The sequence below is a fragment of the Artibeus jamaicensis genome, unplaced genomic scaffold (assembly GCF_021234435.1).
Source record: "Artibeus jamaicensis isolate MK-2021 breed Jamaican fruit bat unplaced genomic scaffold, CSHL_Jam_final contig_475, whole genome shotgun sequence".
Taxonomy (NCBI): Eukaryota; Metazoa; Chordata; class Mammalia; order Chiroptera; family Phyllostomidae; genus Artibeus; species Artibeus jamaicensis.
In genome coordinates, this window is record NW_026521852.1 from 2206672 (window position 1) to 2229048 (window position 22377).

A 22377-nucleotide genomic window follows, 5' to 3' on the forward strand; every position below is an offset into this window, starting at 1 on the left:
CAAGGAGAAAAACATTGCCCTACTTCCCTCTCAATTGCCAGCTGCCTGCCCTGACACCAGGTAGAAGAAACAACCCCAAGTTGATGTTTAACACCTCCATACCCTTTGAAGGTCTGTGTGGAAGAGAAAAGGTCAGATTAATGCTGTAAGCAAGTGAAATACCTGGATTCAGTAGAAAAGAGTAAGAAAATCTGGAATACCCTTTATTCTATGCACCATATCCAGAAAGTCCTAATGGAACATAGAGATAAGAACCTGGAGTTCTAAAGCCAAATAACTCGATTTAAATACTAGCTTTACCTCTTTTTTGCTTAATCTCTCTAAGCCTCAATTCCCTCCTTCATTAAATAGGGATAGTAACAGTACCTACCCTTATAGAATTATCGTAAGGATTAAATAAGGTAGTTGTATATAAAGTGTTTAACACTGTACCTGGCACACAAAAATTTTTTAAATGTTTGTTCTTATTATCATAACCTATGCCAGTGAATCAAGTTTTTTAGATTACGAAGAATAAGGAGGAAGAAGAGGAGGAGAAGATAATCCGTGTTTTGGTTAAAAACACAGTAATCACAGTCATGGTTAAGTGACTGGTAACCACAGTCACTGGTTATGTGACTTATAGATTCAAATTTGTGTAAAACTTATGCGAATTTTCATGGGTATCCACAGCTGAGCCAGAAATAAAGGTATCTTTTCTGAAGCCAGTGTCTCCAGAGAAATTCAGATTTTCCTTTTGCTGTTGGCACCACATTTACAGGTAAAATATAAGGTGTATTTATTTACTTCATACATTTGGATTCTGCTTTGACATCTCTTGGGTGCTGGCCACTACAGATAACAGAATCTGAATGCCTCATTCCTCACAAAATTCAGTCTTCAATTGCATAAGTGAGCACCCTCTCCGTATGGAACTACATACCTCAGGAACTACAACTTACCTACCACAATACAAAGGTCAGCAACAACCAGAAGAAAACCCCCAGTGTAGAAATACCCTTGTCACCATAGAATTACAGTATATCAGATCTCGAAAGCATCACAGAGGTCACAAAACTTTAGGGAACTGACCTGCAGGAAGGAGAAGTAATCATCCAAGGTGTTAGAGTTACTAGCAGAGCTGAACCCAGGAGAAAAGGTCACTTGGAAAAGGCCTCTGCTCTGAGCACACAAGCCAAGCCCTGGAAGCTTCACCAAACTGAGAGGGTGGCCAGGTACATTCTTTAGTTCTCTTATCTGATTACTGTGTCTTAACTAGTGGGATTCTAATTCTTCATGTGTAATGTACTTGAAACAAAAGAGATTGAAAAATAAAGGTATGAAGAAAGAATGCTTCTTTGCCTATTACTAGAAAGCACAGAGGCTCTCAGCCAGCCAAAACACCATCAATCTACTCTTACGATCTGCCAAGCCAGCTTCTACTTTGGAGTTCTCTGTCTACATTGGACCCCAAGGGAGAGAGGAAAGAGATTATCTACCCTATGGGATAGAAACATAGGGTATTCAACCTCAACATACATACCTCTAATCAACTATGATTTAATTGATAACATTTATCAAGATCAAGAGAAAACGTATGATCTGCAAAACTATTACAACTGTATGACTAAATCTCACAAATGTAATGTTGAATGGGAGAAACCAGACACAAAAAAGTACAAACTAATTTCTGCTTTTAAAGTTAGGAGAACTGTTATCCTTGGAGTTTGGGGACCCCTCTTTTAAATCCCTGATGACTAGAAAAAAGAATGGAGGGCGCTTCTGGGGTACTGAGACATTCTGTTTCTTAGTCTGGGAGCTGGTTACCAAGCATGTTCAGTTTGTAAAAATGCATTTAGCTGTGAGCTTATGAGACATGTACTCTTCTTGAATAAAAATGTAATATATAAACTGTCCTATGAGTAATTTAGAAACACATAGCTTAAGAAGGTCAACCCTCAGACCATAGCTAGGAATATAATTCACAAGTAATTTTTCCTTCTGGAGGGCAAATGCCCCATGTTTTATGTATATGTCATGCAGTTAGGCCTTTGGTGAAATGTGAAGGGCACCTGAGAAATCAGGAAATCTCATGGCTTTGATAACTGGTTGCCTTCAACACAGACACCTCTGAGACCTGCTAAGGCTCCAAGACTCTCAGCCAGGTTCTCCCCTAACCTTCTAAAGCTGGGAGAAAGGGGAGTTGAGAGACTGGGGGACATCTAGGTAGATGAACATCTCTCACAAAAGTTTTTTCTCAAATGAACATAGAAAATAAAGGAGAAAACTATCAGTTGAACCCTTTCCTTCTCAAGATGGTTTAAGCAGCTGTTGAGGTAATGAAGGAGAGCTGAAGTGGTATTCAATTACTATCAAGGTTCCAGCTAAATAGGTTTAAAATTTTTGTAATAAGAATATATATTTAAGGTATAAAACATGATTATATACATATATGTATATATATATGTATATACATATACACAGAGTGAAATGATTTCTGTAGTCATAGTAATTAACATATCTCCTTGCATAGTTACCTTTCTGTGTGTGTGTGTGTGTGTGTGTGTGTGTGTGAAAAGCACCTGAAATCTACTCTCTTAACTTATTTCCAGTATTCAGTGCAGTATTATTAACTATAGTCATTCATTTTAGTCACATATACACATCACCAAGTGTTGCGGGACAATTCAAATTAATGACAAGCAAGCTGTGGCAGATGCTAAAACCATGAGGAGATGGTGAAATGGACCCCTGCTCCTAAATGAAGCATGGCCTCCACCACAGCACAGCCGGGCCACTAAAAATAGCCAGTGAGGGCTGGGAGGAGTTCTCTTTCTCTTCCTTCTTCTCGTTGTCAGATGATTGTACCCTTAATATCCTGTGTCTAAGACACAGGGAAAGCCCCTTCACAGATGCAATTATGTTGACAGATTCTAAATCATTTATTTTTTTCACGCTATTATAAACAAAAGAAATTGGGTTCTAATTATAGACCTAGTGAGATCAGGAAAACTTCCTAATGTTAAGAATTAAAAAACTGAACAAGAGCTATGGCTATTACTGACCCTAGTTCTGTTTACTGAAGTCCTTTCCCCCAGCCTCAAATTTTAACATTGAATTTTGTCAAATGAAAACCAATGAATTCCCCATATATGAAACAAATAAAATAGCCCTATATAGCCTCTTTATACCTATAACCTGTGGGATGATTATTTGCTTTCTGAAATGTCTTCTGTGTATCTCAGAACTTCAGTGTTAAACATAGTGTATCATGTACAAGGATTGGGGCCTTTGTCACCATTTGTCACCAAAATTCATGAATAAATGACTCCACTGAGGGCCCAGGTTGAAAGAGCTTAGAAAAGACGTTCCTGGGTTTCTAAGAGCCTAGTTCCACTACTGACAGGTAAGATGAATTTGGCACTAATTTCTTAAGATTATCACAATTATTTTTGAGTTTTTTCTTGGTCAAATTTTTCAACTTACACCCAAGGAATTGTGACAAATAATTGAGCTTCAAAATGCATGCAGGGACCCAAAGACAAAGATATGTCATATAAATATATATGATTTTGCTAAATGAACTAGAAGAAAAAAACATGAAGTGACACTAAAGGCCCCTTAATCTTAACAGCTTTGCAAATCACACATGGAAATCAATTAAGCACAGATATTATTAGTATATACAGATTATGAATTATGCTACCAAAACTGGAGTTGTACCTTGCAAATAGTTATTTTCCTGGACCTACTAATAATTCAGGTCAGAAAGGAAGAAAAGAATGTCAATTTAATCTTTTTTCTCCATATATACACAGTAGGCAATGACCAATGGCAAGCCTTATAAGTGAGCCAATAGAATATTCTTTCTCTTGCTTACAAACTTGAGTCATGGCTCCACCCAAGTATCTGTATGGCTAGAAAGTTACATACCTTTTTAAAGAGTCTTCCTGAGTCCTCGCTGACTTGAACAAATCGAGGAATGATATTATTCAGGTAGATGTCACTCAGTGTGGTGTGGTCCCTGCTCTCCCGCTTCACCTGGTTTAAGAGGAGATTCCAGCAGTTGACTGGAGAGAGAACATTCTGATCCTTCCTGCAGAGAAACAGCAAGAAAAAAAGTTATAGTTAGTAAGCAGCCAGAACCGACATCTATGTCTACAGTTCACATCACAAAATCACTGTGATCAAAGTTGAACCAGAAGTAAACATATTTTTCCTAAACTCTGCAACTCTACTTTTCCCTTTTTCTAAAAACTCAATGAAGAAAAAGGAGAAAATAAGAATAATGAGAAGGAGAGGGAAGGGAGAAGAGTAGCAGGATTATCTGTTGACCATCAATTAAGTTGAACATGTAGGAAGTAGGTGAATGCTTTTATGGGCATTATCTCATTCAAGCTCCATCATTTCACTGTGAAAAAAAAAAACAACCATTATCCCCATTTTACTGAGTAGAAAACTGGCCCACAGTTAGTGAGAAGGAGGCATAGAGTAAGATGGAGCCAGGGACTAAAACCCCAGTTCTGTGTTGTCTGACTAGAAAAAGGTCTAGGCTATCTCATGCCAAGTCCATTCCTTAGCCACTAACCCATCTGGTATTCTAGGATCAGAGATAAAATTAAAGATTTTATCTGGAGACAAAATCACTAAAGCACTACATACTAAATCTCCACACATTTATCTATTGTAGAATTCCATGAATACAACATTAGAGGCAGTTGCCATGAAAAAGTCACTAGAAACTCTTTAGTCCCATAGAATGCATCTAAGGAGGCTTTGGTTTCACTGACTGAGCCATTATTCCACGTCCCATATAACCTAGAGCACAAGTATACCCAAACACATGTATTCCTAAAACTTCTATAGCCTGAGCGCAACAGTAAACCAAGATGCTCATTTCTAGTGAAAACACTGGGATCCCAAAGATTTAGTCTCTGCTCAGTTCATAGCACTAATTTAAGCAACAGAAAGTTTTGCATCTGCAAGTTGGATCTCTTTAAGCAGAAACAGAAAGTAGGGGTTGCCTGTGGTACTATTTACCAATGGCTTACCACGCATTTGGCACATGGCTGGGCCCATGCTGTTTAACTTGAACCCCGTAACAACCTGATGAACTGGGTGTTATTAACCACATTCAGCAGAAGAGCAAAGTTGGACTGAGAAAGGTTAAATATCTTGGTCAAAGTCACAAAGCTAAAAAGTGGCAATACTAGAATTCAAAACCAAGTCTTGCAATTGCAAAGAAAATGCTGTTAATCACTATAAAGAATCACAACCTGTTCAGTCCCCTTCCCCCTATTCACTCCCTACTGTCAGACTCTTCAGTGCAAAGAAGGCAGCTAGAGAGTGTCCCGGTTCTTGAGTCAGTACTGCCTCCCTTCAGGGCTGGAGGCTGCCTGGCACCTGTGATCTATAGAGCCTGGAATTCAATGTGGGCTCTTCCAGTTGTTACAAGGTAACTATTAACAAATAATCACACCACACCTATTCTGGCTTCAGAACACACCAGACCATTAAATCAAGTATCTGTCTAACCAGCACCAAGAAGTTGCATCAAACCCATGAATACGAGAGTCCAAATTGAAACTGTTCGATACTGTCTTCCACCTCCACCCTCTGCCCCCCACTTATATCACATACACCTACAGCACACTTCTGTGATCAAAATCCCTAACACGTACTGACCACTACTGTAACATTATGTCCACTTGCTTTCCCAGGGAAATTAAAAGATTTTTATTTTAATAAAAAATATATACTAGCTGAGAGAGATACATGTAATTAACCCATTCCTTTCAAAATGTTTGGCATCTGGTCCTGGCCGGTATGGTTCATTTGGTTGGGTGACACGCTGCAGAGCAGAAGTTTCCGGTTCGCTACCCGGTCAGAGCACATGCCTGTGTTGCAGGTTTGGTCCCTAGTCTGGGTGCATAAGAGAAGCAACTAATGTTTTACTCTCTCTCTTTCTCCCTCCCTCCCTATCTCTCTTAAAAATAAATAAATAAAATCTTTTTTTGCAAGTTTAGCATCTGAAAAAGGTAAATAGAAAATAAACTTAAATTCCAAATGATGAGACATGTGGACACATACACTCAGTGACATTTGATGTTTCCATGCCAGAAAACTTTCAAATCAATTCCAAATCACTTTTAGTTACAAAGCCCTAAATAATCTAATTTATACTTTTATTGGGTGGTGAGATATCCATATCCTCAGGAAGCATGGACTATATCAGGCACTTGTATTTGCTTCGTAAAAGGGCAGATCTTAGAAGACCTTAACTGTATGACCGGTTTCAACCTGCTTCTTATGAATACAATGAATTCCTGGTCTCTACTAATTCTTTCCCTATAGTGCTTTACACATGTAAAAACAATTCAATTACACAAACATATAGACATTTGTATCTTATAAACATATGAACAAAGTACAGTATTAGGGGCTTTAGTGGTTATAAAAGTGCTAAAGTCACAGTGCAGTGTGGGAAACAAAGAATGACCTATGATACAACAGAACACTGGAGGTACGAACAAAGGGTCAGCAAGCTCACACAGGTACAGGAAAGATCACAAGTGGAGGCAGGCCCCCCTGCAAAAACCAATCTCACATCATGGAAAATGATGCAGAGCATAAGTTCCAAGGGTACCCTCAGAAGAAAGAATATGTAAAAAAAGATGAGCCATTTAAAAGAATAAGCAGGAAGTAGGAAATTTAAAATAAAATACCTTTTCACTTAACACGAACAAATTTTTATTAAGAACTTGTAGGGTGCTTACAAGTACTTTCCAACATGTATGCATTTCTATCCTTACAGCATGTAGTAGGACAGCCATTATTCGTTTCAGTGAACAAGGGCTTTTAAAGTGTGTTCTGAGAAATTCTAAACTTACAAAAAGTTACATTTCAATTTCAAACAACTGTTACTCATCCGTCCAACCGAGCAACACCCTGCTTAAATTGGCCTGGGACCCAGAACCCAGTTTTCCTGCAGTGGCACCACAATGTTTCATGCGTGCCAGGTGGACTGCATTGTATGCAAACTTTGGAATAAAGACTCAATGTGTGTATCTGAACATCTGAAAAGTGTGCTACTAGTTAGAGCAGATGTTGTTCTGCAAAGATTTAGCTTTCAGTTCCAGCCTGCATACCTCCTTGGGGAAAACTGTTCAGGTGAGCCAATGACTCGTCACACACTAGCCAAGTTTAATTACATGCCACACAAGGCTCGGGGCCTGTGCTGTGTTCGTGATATTAGGTTGGCCAAAAAGTTCTTCTAGTTTCTTCTGTAAAATAAAGAACACATTTTTCATTTTCATCAATAACTTTATTGATTTGGCTATTTTGAGTATGTCAGCTATCTCCTGTGTGGTATAACGTTGATTGTTCTCAAATAGTGTCTTGATTTGATCGCCATCAACTTCAACTGGTCTACCGAACTGTGGAGCATTGTCCAGAGAGCAATCTCCAGCATGAAACTTCAAAAACCACTTTTGACACATCTGATCAGTCACAGTACCTTCTCTATACACTGCACAAGTTTTGTTTTTCATTTCAGCTGTGTTTTTACCTTTCTTGAAATAATAAAGCATAATATGATGAAAATGTTGCTTATTTTCTTCCATCTTCAATATAAAAAGGGCTATGCAAAAATTCACCAATTTTGATAAAGTTTGTTTTTTTGTTTTTTGGGGTTTTTTTTGGTTTGGATATTTCTTTTTTTTATTGATTATATCATTACAGTTGTTCTATTTCCCCCTTCATTCCCCTCCACCCTATCCCCCCATCCCCACCATTACCTCCCCTTTAGTTTATGACCATGTGTCTCAAGTTCTTTAGATTCTATATTTCCCATACTATTCTTGCCCCCCATCTATTTTCTATCTACTGTCTATGCTACTTATTTTCTGTACCTTCTCCCACCTTCTCCTCCTCCCACTCCCCTGGTTGCTAACCCTCCTTGAGATCTTAATTTCTATGTTTCCACTCCTGATCTAGCTGTCCTTTTAGTTTGCTTTTGTTTTAGGTGTGGTTGTTAATAACTGTGAGTTTACTGTCCTTTCACTGTTCAAGCTTTTTTAACTTCTTTTTCTTAGGTAAGTCCTTTTAACATTTCATATAATAAGGGCTTGGTGATGATGAACTCCTTGAATTTGATCTTATCTGAGAAGCACTTTATCTGTCCTTCCATTCTAAATGAAAGCTTTGCCGGATAGAGCAATCTTGGTTCTAGGTCTTTGGATTTCATGACTTGGAATACCTCTTTCCAGCCCCTTCTTGCCTATAAGGTCTCTTTTGAGAAGTCAGCTGACAGTCTGATGGGAACTCCTTTGTAGGTGACTGTTCCCTTAGCTCTTGCTGCTTCTAGGATTCTCTCCTTCATTTTAATCTTGGCTAATGTAATTATGATGTGCCTTGGTATGTTTCTTCTTGGGTCCAACTTCTTTGGGACTCTCTGAGCTTCCTGGATTTCCTGGAAGTCTATTTCCTTTGCCAGATTGGGGAAATTCTCCTTTAGTATTTGTTCAAATAAGTTTTCCACTGGTGGCTGTTCCTTTCCCCCTTCTGGTACCCCTATAATTCGGATGTTGGAGCATTTAAAGATGTCCTGGAGGTCCCTAAGACTCTCCTCATTTTTTTGAATTCTTGCTTCTTCACTCTTTTCTGTTTGGCCATTATTTGCTTTCTTCTGGTCCACTCCATTGATTTGAGTCCCAGTTTCCTTTTCATCGCTATTGGTTTCCTGTGCAATTCCATTCATTTCAATTAGTTTCGCCTTCATATGTTTGTCTAATTTGTGGCTATAATCAATCAGTTCTGTGAGGGTCCTGATTACCAGTGTTTTAAACTGTGCATCTGAGAGTTTTGCTATTTATTCATCACTTAGATTTATGGGCTCTGGGGCTCTGAGATCTTCTTGAGCCATTTTTGGTCTGTTCGGGCCTGTTAAGTATGAGGAGCGGAGCCTTGGACTCCCAGGTCGCTGGGTTATGACGCTGTATGTGGAAGCGAGGTCAGAGCAGGGAAATGGCGGCACCCTCCGCTGCCACTCGTCGCTGGGGTCTGCTGGGTCCTGTCTAATTGCCCAGTCCCTCGCTTGTCTATCTGCGCACGAATGCGTGACCACAGTCAACCCGCAGCCCTGCTCCCTCGCTGTTTCTCTGAGGTCGTTTGCTGGGTCGTTCACTAGGTCCAACCCTGCACCTGGGTTCCGTGCGCCTGAGTCCGTTGACCGAGTTTTCCAGTGCAACCCCGCTCTGCCAGCTGCTGGTTTCACCCCTCTTACAGGTCAGGTTAAAGAATTTGTTGTTATCAGACTTCCGAAAAGTTCAATTTTCTGTGTTCTGGCTGTGTTTTCTGTTGCTAATATTGAGTTGTCTCTAAACTTGGTTGTGTGAGAAAACATGGCGTCTCCACCTATGCCTCCATCTCGGCGGAAGTCTTGATAAAGTTTTTTTTTAAGTGCACACTGATGTGGCAACTTTCACAATATAATCTAACAAAATTGTTTTAAATGAAGTTAAAGACAACTAAGCACTACTAGAGCCACCTTACAGAAAAGAACAAACTTTTGAGCCAACAACAGAGAGGCCAGGGATGGGCAGTGAGAATACACATGCTCAGTGTCCTCCTATCTCACAATCAACTGTAATGCTTCTTACACATTTTTGGGCTTATCCGGTTAATATTTATAAAGGGAAATGATAATAGCTGCTGGGTAATGTTAGTGATTCAACTTTAAAACAAAATATCCTTTCCAAGCATCTAAATCAATTTAAAACTATTTCAAGATTACAACTCATCTGTATGAACCAATAGTTTCTTGGTATTATTGGGCAACCTAAAGCAGAACCAGAAATAACTTGGATGTTGAAACTGACATAAAACTGCAGCTCTCATTCGTAACCCCAATGTAAATATTTTGGGTTCATAAATGGTCTCATTGTGTTCACTGATTGACTCTGCAATAAGTACTCTTTATAAATTTGTACTTTAAAAGTAGATTTACCCTAGTAAACATGTTGTATATATGGTGGTTCTATGCAAGATTTTAATTTTAAAAAGGAATCTGTGATTTAAAAAATGGTATTAAACTCTGTTGTCTGTTTCTTCTAGGTGGTTCCCACGCTCTTTTACTAATACCATAGTTTTTCATATAACGTATTTGGTTCTTTGAGTTTGTATGCTTTTTCAGACGTATTCCTCCTTTCAACTGAGGTGTTTTAATTAATGTATTTATTTATTTTGGGAAGGTGTTGGGGCAGGAGAGGTGAAAGGCATACTGTAGAAGGGGAACACAAATACACTGCAGAGACAATTTCCCCAGCCAACACGAACAAAGACGAAACATACTTTGGGCTGGAAAATAAACGAGTCAACGAGACGTGATTTCATGGGGAGCATATTAAAGTTCTGCTAGAGTGGTTTCCTGCTTTAGCAGCTTTGCAGCCTTATTTTATTTGGGGCTGCTTGAGCCAGGGGAACTTCATTTGGTTAGGAGATTGAAATTTGCCTTGATATCTTTTCCATCTATCATTTGTTTGTACAGTTTCTTTATTTCCCCTGCCCCTAGAGTCTTAGGTTGTGTAATACTTGGGCATTTAAAGAGAAAGGTCTACATCCCTTAGGAATGTGGTGAACAGCTGCAAACCTCCTCAAACACTAATCCCTAAAAAGCAGACAAAATATCCAGAAGTGTTTTTCTAACTTAAAATTTTTTTCAGGAGGAAGATCAAAAAAACATCATAGTGTACTTGAGAAGGAATGACCCTAGAGTCCAAACAAAGGAGGCCCAGAAAGTCACAAGCCAGCTATGCATCCTTGGAAGAGATGATTATTATACATGCACTGAAAGAAAGAAACCTACACAGCTTGGTCATTAGCTTCAAATACATTAGCCCAGTTTTTCTCTTCAACTAGACTACGGACAGTCAATAAACTTGGCAACAAATGCTCAAAGGGATTTCTCTCAAATATCTAGGGTGAAGACCTCCACAAAGGTCCAAGTTGGCCTGAAGCACACTTTTCTTGTTCGGTTTCAGCTGTGTCATCTATAAAATGGACACATGCCCTATCAGTGTACATCTAGCTCTCTAAAGATCTTCAAAGCATGATTGTAAAATCCTGGAAGCTCTGTTGGCCTAAGGTGTCATTTAATTGATAATTACTATGTTCGTAGTTCCACAGATGGGATGTGCAACACAAGCTTGGCATCACTGGGCGCCTTGAGCTTCTGCGTTGCTCTAGTGAAGAATGTTTCCTTTTGGGCCAACAGTCTCTGACCTGCTCACCTCACAGGTCTGCTGTGTGGCTCATTTGAGATGCTGGACGCAAAAGAATTACATCAACAGCAAACCACTATACAAATGTGAAGAAATATTATTTTTATTTCCAAACAAAGTAGGACTCAGCTTTCATCAACTTCCAACATGCTCCTCACCCGGCCCTGGGCCAAGGCCAAGAGTGCAGCCTGTGGAAAACGAACAGCCCTCGGCAAATAATAGTCGGGATAAGACAGCAGCAACAGGCAATTAACCAAGCAGCTGTGGTCTCTGGGAAGACGTGAGGGAGATACCAATGGGGGAGCAGAATTTAATCTTTTCACTGTCATTCCCCTGAGGGGCAAGGTGGAAAGCTCAGTCCTGCATTCCACATAGGGAACTGTGTGCTGAGGGAGACCGGAAGAAAGCTAGAGGGAGCCCAGGTAGCCAGAACCCGAGGTGCTTCAGCAACTCCTGCTGAGCCCCCTTTCTCAGAATTCCTATCTAAACTGTTAGTCTGTGTATAGATGGTAAATATTAATAAATCCTAAAAAGAATATCATTTCTCTCTTTTAAAAATAGACATATATGTGATGATGGGTAAAACCCAAAATAAATTGAAGACATTATTCAATACATGTTATTGAGCATCTAACTATAAGAAGGATAAGAAAAAGGCACATATGAACATTACATAATAAAAGGGATCATTTAATGATGGTGGAACAGGGAACTTCTGACAAGGGGGGTGGGAGGCTGGATTTTTAAACTTAAATTCCTTCCTGGCACCTTGATTAACACAAAATGAACTGAGGCAGGCAAAGGGATTATTTTATTCAGATGAGTGTTATTGGCCTTTCTGGCTTATTTTCTCTAATATGCATTTTGCTGATGCTGACAGAGCAGAAGGGCTGGATAGAGCAGCGGCTTTATGGTTTGACAGTGCCATGCATAAAATCGGACCCTTGCTGACCCAGATAAGCTAGAGGATGGATTGGATTTACTGAGGAAGGTGTTAAAGAAAGGTGGTGGTGCGGGGGGATCTCCAAGGTGGAAAATGACTTGAAAAAGAGTCTTCCTCTAATGTTGGCTGCTTGGTTGTGTGACCTAGTAGTACAATAGCAGCCTAAAGGCACATTTCAAAGATGAGCAGGCAGGCGGGGAGGGAGCAAGCAAACTTCTCTGGGCTTATCACAGCTCAGGCTTCTGCCAGCAATGACATCAGAGCATAAAAGGAGAGTGAGACAGAAGGAGAAAAAGGCCAAAGGCAAAAATGTATATTCTATGTATGGAGAAATGAGCTTTCAAGTTTTCAAGAATAACTTAATACCACAAATTGTCTTCAGTAGCCTGGATAGATGATTAGAACAGATCCAAGCAGTAGTGACCCACCTCACTCAAAATAGTCCAAGTTGTCCCCTATAATCACGCTTGGGGGAAAACTCTATGGAAATGGAATTCTTGTGGCTCTGGGTTAGTTCCGAGGAGCTCAGCCACACCCTTGGGATAATGGCATGTCCCAAGGGTAAGGATGGCTGGGAGTTTAGGAATCTGCTCTGAAGTTAAGAACTATAGCAGCACCATGTTTGACATTTTAATAATGTCAGCACCATGTCTGACATTTCCCGAATGATCGCAGGACCAAGGTTACTCTGGGTTGGGTAGGGAACAGGTGTCATTCCCAAATCTGAGCCACTGTAAACCCTAACCAGAAACATCTCCATCAATTTGTGTCAGGTGAGAGACTTTTGTCTTCCCTTCAACCACCCTGACACCATCCCATGTTCAAGGTGGGGAGAGAAGATCGGAGGTTGTTTGAATGACTCAAGACAGAGCTGAAGACCATGAGATCAGATGTTGTAGAGAAGGGTGGGGTCTACCCAAGATTTGAATCTCTGCCATCCAGATTTCTTGCCTAGACTTGACATCTTATTGTCTAGGCTCCTCCTCTGACTCCCTGATCTCTGAGTCTTCTTATTTCTTATTCATTCAACAAATATTGATTGAGCATCTACTATGTACCTGGCACTGTTCTGAGCCCTAGGGATAAAGGGAGCAACATTCTTGTTTCTGACCTGCTTCTCTCATGTTTGCAGATCTCCCGGATTCAAGACATGACTTTCCTGCTCCTAGACTGTCCATCAGCCACAACCCACATCTTATCCTGGTCTTGATGCTTGTGTGTGTACACCACTTTGAATGTCACATTCTGAAGCCCTGATATGGCTGGTTTAGAAGATCTGCCTACCAGCCCTGTCTATGACTTCTGCAGACCTGGGACCTTCCCTTTGTTTATACCCATGTCCCGCCACTAGCATTCTCAGAACTACAGAAAAGTAAAAATAGGGAGGTTAGTAAACCATTCTTGAATACTCTGGTATAAGCTAAGTGCCAGAGAACAAACACTACGCATTCAGTGCCAGAGAACAAACACTATGCATTCTACCCCAATGTGATCTATAGAACTAAGGACCTAGAAATTTAGTTACCATATTTTTCAGACTATAAGATGCACCCCCCACCAAATTTGGGAGAAATAATGGTTGTTAATGGTGATGTTGAGTTCTGTTTACATTGACATTTAGTGAAATATGATGTTATTTATGTTATTAAATTTTTTACCACATTTTTTGCTTCAAAATTTTCCTATTTTCCTCCTCTAAAAGCTAGGTGCATCTTATGGTCTGAAAAATACAGTATTTATTAAATTTCCCCCATGAAAGCCCCCCAAAATACGCTGTGATAATATTAAATGGTCTCAGCTAATTCATTTAATTAAAAAAAGCATCAGTACAAGAGCAAAAGACATAACAAAGGTATGACTGATGACCAAAATGAAAAAAAGAATAGAAGTTTCTGTTTAAAAAGATTTGCAACCATTTAATACCGTAACAGTTGGATCCACATATTCCATAGAATAACCTATAAACAACTCTAAAATTGTATCTTTGGTTTTTTCTTCTCTAGTTAATTAACATGTCATCAGAAACCCCACATATAATTACAGCACATGACAAATACACAGAGAAAAAATATACACACAGATGTGTTAGCAGATTTTTTAAATGAATAAAATCTTGGGAGATGACTAAGATAAGACAGTCTGGCTCACCCCTCGTAGTCCTTGCCAGAGAAATAAATACCTGTCTGTGCCAAACTGAAATGGCGTCACTCAGAAATTCACACACTTATTTTCAAAGCAATAACCACTACCTTGGGAGCAGGCAGCTCCCTGGCACCAGGCACAAGCTGAGCAGTTTGAGCTATAGCCAGCAGCTCCTCCTACCTGGCAAATGGTACTTAAACATGCCAAGTACCAACAGGCCACTTCAGAAGAAAGAGTGTCTCTAAGATTCAGACCTCTCCCTCCTGAATACCTGCTAATGGGACAATGAGTCCCTTTACATGCTTCATGATAACAATGAGGAAGGAGGAATAAAGTAATATAACTTGATTCGGTGAAACTACAGAGCTAAATGGAATGAAGTCTAAATAGTCATCAAATCAGCTGCATGCATGTTTCTCATGTGTCATTTTGATATTTATCTTGCCTTCCTGGAAGGGAGTCTCTTGAGGACAGGGTATATTTTAGAATATTTAATGAACATCTATCACCAAGAATGGGTGGGCACTTAATCAGCATTGACTAATGACAGACGCCACAGCCACAGAAATCCTGTAAGTGTTGAGCACAGTAAGAAAATTCATGTGATGAATAGTTACCATCTTCAGCCTCCATCAGTCTTGCCTAATCAACTGTTGCACCAGGTATCTGGGTGACTATGGAGTGACTGAAGTTGTACACCCAGTGGTGTCTGTGCACTAAATTAGAGCATATTATTAACCATGTTGATGCTCTGCTGGCAAAATGTTAAAGTATTAGAGTAAGAGAGGCTTTGGTCAATTTCTAGGTTAGTAGGTTATTGAGTTCTACAGAGGTCTGTAAGGAATCTGGATGAACAATGATACCAAACCCCAGCAAGGTGGTCCTCTGTGGAAAATACCCTGAACTATGCTTATAACCTAGAGTCATCTTATTTTTGCCACTTACTAGCCAGATAACCTTTGGATAAGTTGCAGATGCACTCTGGGCCTCAACACTTCTTCATCTGTTTAAAATTACAAATAAACACAGCAGACCTTCCATGCCTAATTCACATGGCCATTATGAAGATCAAGTAAAACAAGGTGATGTCCACAACAACAAAAAATCTTCGTTAACACAGTGTTCCATGCCTACAAATCAATATCGTCATCATTTACTATTGTTATAACTATTATTATTCCTTGATCGTCCACACAATATATTTACATCACACCCCCTGACAAAAAGCTGCTAGAGTCATGCCTGAAAAGACAAACATGACTCCAAATTCCCAGGCCTTATCACTCAAGTTTGCAATGAACTTGCTTTATAAATTTCATACTTCATCAGTGCATTAAATGTTGCTATTAACTTATCTGGTTTCCTGGGAATCCCCAAATTCATTGACTCTCCTATGCCCAACCTTGGAGAGAATGTGAAGAGAAGACTTTTAAAATGCAAAGGGAAAAGCCAGAGGGAACAAAAAATAGAATCATGGAATTTCAGAGCTAACAAGGACTTTTAAGGCAGTTTAGAGTCTAGACCAAACTTGTCATTTTCTAAGTGAGGAAATTGAGGCTTGGAAAGCCTGAAATCACACAGTTAGTGAGGGAGCAAGGCAAGAACCCAGGTCTCCTGACCAGCAATCACCTTCTTACTGCACTATGGTTGTTGCTTAATTTCAACCAACAGCCCTTATCATTAAAGCCGTGGTGCTGAAAGAGTTCATGGAAAATGCTCAGCTGACCAAGCCTCAGAGCAAAGAGCTTTTCTAAGACAACACATAACAGGAATACTGAGGGTATTCCTGCTCCCATGAACCCGGAGGGAGCAAAACTGTTAGTGCCTAACCGGAAAGCATGTTGACACACTGCATGTGGTTACACATGAAAGGCAACTGAATGAGAAAAGTGGTTTTGATCCTACCCCATTCTAATTTGGGACTGGCTCTGGGCACCTACTGGAGGGCTGGGCCACACCCCAGCCATTTTGTAAAATGACCCTTCAGTTTCTTCACTCTCTATTCTGTGGCCTCAGTTAACTCCTTCTCTACCTTCACAAGGGCCATAACAAATATCAGAAAAAAAACTTACCAAGAAATATCAAGAGGCAGGAATGACCATGGGTAATTGGGGCCATTCTGGAATGGGAAGATTCTTACTTAGCCTGTATTCAGATGGCACCCACCAGTACTGACCAGCTCCGAGCAAGTGAGTGACTTGAAGCTTTGTATAGCCAAGCTCATAAATTCCTAAGAGAGTAGCTTCTCTACATGTAAGACTTCAAGACCCCAAATCACATTGCATCAGCATAGTCTGTAGCACTTGTTTAAAATTCTATTTCAGCCTTGGATGGTATGGCTCAGTGGACTGAGTGTCGGCCTGCAAACTGAAAGGTCACTGGTTTGATTCCCAGTCAGGGAACATGCCTGGGTTGCAGGCCTAGTCCCCAGCTGGGGATGTGATACAGGCAACCAATCGATGTTTCTCTTGCACACTGATGATTCTCTCCCTCTCTTTCCACCTCCCACCCCCTCCCTCTAAAAATAAATTTTAAAATCTTTAAAAATGTTAAAAATAAATAAAGTTCTATTTTGTTAGCGGTGGAGTGATGCTCAGGAATCTGCATTTTCAATGTGTATCCCTGGTAATTTTTATGCACACCAGAATTTTTAAGAACCAATGTTCTTAAATCAATGTTTTCCAACTGTAGGAAACAACACACTAATGGTGTTAAAAAATCAATTTAGCAAGTCACCACCTAGCATATCTCAAAATGAAACACAAAACAGTGGAATAGAGCAATACAGAATGAAGTAGAAAGTATCAGTATATCACATAGAGGAAAGGTCTATAGCTATTTTTTAAAAGATTTTACTTATTATTTTTAGAGAGAGGGAAAGGGAGGCAATCAAACATTGACTGATTGCCTCTTGTACCCACCCCAACCAAGGATAAACCTGCAACCTAGGCCTGTCCCTGACTAGGAATTGAACTGGTGACCTTTTGCTTTGAGAAATGACATCCAACTAATTGAGCTACACTAGTCAGGGCTCTATAGGTTTTCTTTTGGAAAATACTGTTCTCAGTTATTAATTTAAAAATATACACATATCTCTGTCTATATCCTACTTGCAATATAAAATATTGTGTATATAATATTTTGGAGGATGATTACCTACCCCAGACCCTTTTGAGAACATTAGGGTTTTCTTCCAAGTATTCTCCTCCAAAGAAGAGAAAGAATGAGGAAGTAAAGGGAAAGAAAGATAGGGAGGGAAGAAGGTGGGGGAAGGCAGGAGGGATGAAGATGCTTTGTACATACATACCATAATTTGCATAGGTCAGGGGTCCCTGAACTTTGGGAAGCCCATCCCCCAAGGTCTTCTCTGAGGATGGTTTCTACAGTGTCTAGCACTCAGGTCAAAGCGGGCACCTGATAATTACTGTACTATGCCAACAACTTTTTCCTGATGCTCCCTATAAATGACTGCCAGTGTCTACATGATGCAACTATAAGATAAGAGGCCCCGTGGTGTTGATTCTCTTCCTCTTATATTCCCGGGTGGCTAGAAATGTTGAAGTTAGACCATGCTCTAAAGAACATTGGGAGAAAGCTGTTAGCAAATTCCAAAAGTGAGGATTCTGAGAGCAATGGTGTGGACACAATGTTACTGGTTTCCCAGGAACACGCTCCCTGTCTACAGCATTCCAGGGCAGGCTATGGGACTGGTACTTTTTTGCACTCCTGTTGATAAAGTCAACACAGGAACGTATATTTATTGACAAGTTAGTGACCTCTTTGACCTGTAAATGCACCCATGTTTACAGACACAGAGACCCCAGCTTCACCTTCTCTATTTGACCAAAGAACAGATATTCCTTAGTCCTTGATAAAAGATTGAAAAAGGACACAGACAAAAGAAAGAGCAACAACCCAGCTTGATTATCAACACAGTCTCACCCCAATGATTAAACCTATCTGCACATAGAGAGGGTAAAAACGGGGGCAAAGGTTTTGGAAACCAGCCTCTGTCAAATGAGGCATACAAAGAAGAGACTGGAAACGGGCCAGGTATAATGAGGGGTGGTAGCAGGGGGAGATGGAGGAGAGGGACAGACAGGACCATCAAGAAGACAGAATTAAACCACAAAACTATCCTAAAATTTCCTGATGCTTTTCAGTAATTTGTTTTCATGTGGTGAAAATTGGCTCAGCATCAAGGATGCTTTGGGTCCATCTGTTTTTGAACTTAAGCGACAGGCAAGATTCAGAACAGCTGGATCAGCAGCACTGACCACGTTATATGTGTCTTGAAGAAGGAGAGAAATAAAATGAGTGTGGGAAATGGGAGGAAGAAGGTTAAATGGGGAAGAGAAAGGGGAATCTGGAAGCCATCCCCAGTCACAGAGGAGAAATTGGCCAGGTCAGAACTGATGCAGAAGAGTTAGTAGAGAGGCCAAAGCATCTCAGTGAAGAAAAGCAAGCAGGACAAAAAGCAGAGGTGTCAAAAAGGGGAGCATAGCAACGGAGCCAAAAGTTCTGCAAGTTTGGATGTCAGTGAGCAGTGCTCAGGAGGCTTCACCTCTGAGGAACCAAATCAAGATCATCCAAAGGTCCTACAGTAGGCATACTACAGGTAAACCATCTTCACTCATAGGTATTGCTTAGAACTGAGATGAAAGCTAAATTCTTGTTTCCCCTAGGGCAAGAGAGGTGATCATGGAGAATGACAGAGAATGTGAGGAATTGTCTTAGGAGAAAGTGACAAGGGTCTTAATCCATAAGGTAGCTTTCCAGAGTCATGGTAGGCCCAAGACGGGATGTTCCTTGGCACACTCTTTGTATGGCCCCTGGCCCCATCACTGACTTCCCATAATGCCTCAACAGTCTACAGAGAAGCAAGAACCTCACTTCTCCTAGGACTGCTCAGTCTCTAGTCAAGAGAAAAAAGATCTAGATATGTGAGTCTGATTTTATCTTATTTGTTCATTAGATTCTACACATAAGTGAAATTTATTTTGCTCATTATTTTATTTTGTTCATCAGATTCTACATATAAGTGAAATCATATGGTATTTATCTTTCTCTGACTGGCTTATTTCACTTAGCATAATACTCTCCAGGTCTCTCCAGGCCTGTTGCAAAAGGGAACATTTCCTGCACAGCTGTCAGAGGGGAGAGTGATGGGGGGGGGGCAGGGTGCTGGGTGAAAAAGGTGAAGGGATTAAGCAAAAAACAAATAAATGAAAAAAACCTCATAAACACAGACAACAGTATGGTGATTACCAGAGGGAAAGGGTAAGAGTAAGGGCGGGAGTAAATGGTAACTTGACTTTGGGTGGTGAACACACAATACAATATACAGGTGATATAGAATTGCACACTTGAAGCCTACATGAATTTTATTAACCAATGTTACCCCAACAAATTCAATAAAAATTTAACAAAAGATCTGGCAGTGAGAAATGTCAACCAAGACTTCATTCTGAACGGGAAAAAAATTAAATACAAGCAAATAAATAAACCAAATTGTATTTCAAAAAAATACTATAACAACATCAAAGGTCTGGAGCTAGAGGAGAAGGACCTAGCAACCAATTTTGGATTACTGCATTTTTGTCCTCAAGGCTAAAAACAAAAAGAACTCTAAACCAGTACTGAAACCTAGTTATTAGTCTTGTTTTTTTAGACACATGGGCTAGAGATTCTGGAACTACTTTTTGTACACCTAAGACTGAGCAATTAAATAAATATATTATGAATAATGGGTGCCAGCTTCTCAATGTTCAGAAAGCAGAGTTACAAATACAGAAAGGGGAGAAAACAGAATAAAATGTGGTGTTGAACTGGAATTGAAGATATTAACATAAACCCATAGGTTTTAATAGAGATAAAACTATATAGAGAAATTGACATAGATGTGTGCGGGTATATGGTGTGCAGGTACATACACCTGTTTACCTCCTTTGTCTGCTGAGTGGCACTATAAATAATGCTACTCTGATAACAAAGAGCACACTTAGCATCCATGGTTTCTAAATACCATTCACCACTAAAAAGCACCAGAGGTCTTGGAGGAAACGCCCCAGAGCTGAAGCAAGGAAAGTACAAGGCGAGCCTGGAAAACCTTGTGCCAGAAAGTAAGATGGATTCAAAGAAAGGACACTGACTTGAAGAAACTCCACTAGCTAAATCTGGGACAATGTTAACATTAAAATAAATAAAGATGGTAAAGGAGAACAATCTGCTGAATACAATCAGAATCCATGAGTCCACACCGATATAAACAAACAGCCAGACATATACATGGAGGAGATGAAACAGCTCTTCTTTACAATAGAATCCCAGCTAATAAATGTAGAAGGAATGATGGAAACTGGGAAAACTATCATTTGATAACCATCATAATAATTAATTCAAGCAAGAATTATCAATTAATGCTAAAACTAGTGGGTGAAAGGTTGCAAGAATAACACATTTTTTACATGGTCTCAAAAGTATCTCTCCAAAATACATGCATTGATCACCAAGTATAAACTTGTATAATAGTTCATGATAGAGCAATATGATACATCCCACATCTACCTAATGGTCAAAGTTAACATCACTAGTAACAGGACAAATTATCAGCAAGGGCCTCCTGTTATGACATCACTTCTATGGTGTTCCTGCCCAAAGTACATAACTTGAATCTAATCATAAAGAAATATCACAGTTGAAACTTATATCATGTTACTAAACAATGTAACTCCAACAAATTTAATTTAAAAATACACCATGATGTGCTGATCTTCTAAACATGATTCATGAATTCTGCTTACTACAATCACATGACAAATTAGGAAGTTCCCTTATTTTTTAGACATTCTCTTGTTTTACTTTATTTTTTAAATGGATTCACAGAGAGGCCCAGCAAAAAAGCATGTTAGTAAGATGAAAGTAATTTAAAAGTATTTTATTCATCACTGGTTTTTAAGGGGAAAAAAATCAAACATGGTAATCACCTGATTTGAAATGAGATAAACTAAGAGAGGCATATTAAAATATTAAGGATAAGTTAGCTTCTTTAAAGCCAGGATGTTGAAAATAATAAATTTGGCTTTGGGTATAAATAAAATATTGAAACAAAAAATCAGACATTATCAGAAATATTAAGGTACATGACACAAAATAACTGGGCTGAATGCTCCCCCAAAATGTCGATGTCATAAAATACAAAGAAAGACTTGGAATCCATTCCACATTAAAGAAAAATAAACAGATAAGACAACTAAATAATCTTGAACCTTCCTTTGCCAAAAAGGAAAACATTTTTTAATTTTATTTATTTATTTTTAGACAGAGGGGAAGGGAAGGAGAAAGAGAGGGAGAGAAACCTCAGTGTGTGGTTGCCTCTCGTGCACCTCCTTCTGGGAATCTGGCCTGCGGCCCAGGCACGTGCTCTGACTGGGAATCGAACCGGGGACCATTTGCTTCGTAGTCTGGCACTCAATCCACTTGAGCCACACCAGCCAGGGCAAAAAAATGAAAATTTTTAAACAAATAGTAAATCTGAATGTGTTGTAGATTATATAATATTGTATCAATATTTAGACTGTGATTTTATTTTGATAACCACACTGTCTGTCAGAGAACACATTTTTAGTAAATACGCACTGAAGAATTTAGGGGTAAAGGGGCTTTATGTCGTGACTTATGGTCAACTGTCTCACAAAAATAAAATATGTATGTGCATGCATTATGTATGGAAAGAGAGAAATATAAATTAAATGTAGTAATATACTAACATTTGGGGGCAATCTGGGTAAATGGTATACAGAAATTCTCTGTACTATTTTTGTAACTTTTCTGTCTAAAATGATCTCAAAAAATTTTTTAAAGATCCTATTCTTGAGAAAAATAAAAAGAAATCATTTCTCCCATCTTTCCTTTGGCAATAAATGCATGCTACTCTGTGTTAACCTTTTTCATCTAAACCTCCTGCCTTCCACATGACACAGTGATCCTCCTAAAGGCAGAGGCTGTGTCCCATACTTTTCTGTGACCCTGGCC

At 39.5% G+C, this 22377-nt stretch overlaps 1 protein-coding gene across 9 annotated transcripts in view; it reads right to left on the reverse strand.

Moving 5' to 3' along the window:
- The window catches only part of SRGAP2 (SLIT-ROBO Rho GTPase activating protein 2), a 252003-nt gene that overhangs the window by 122676 nt on the left and 106950 nt on the right, over positions 1-22377 (reverse strand). For all 9 annotated transcript variants that reach the window (XM_037155440.2, XM_037155438.2, XM_037155443.2 and 6 more), the window contains exon 4: positions 3913-4075. In XM_037155440.2, the coding sequence (XP_037011335.1) occupies positions 3913-4075 (163 nt within the window). The remainder of the gene's footprint in view (positions 1-3912; positions 4076-22377) is intronic.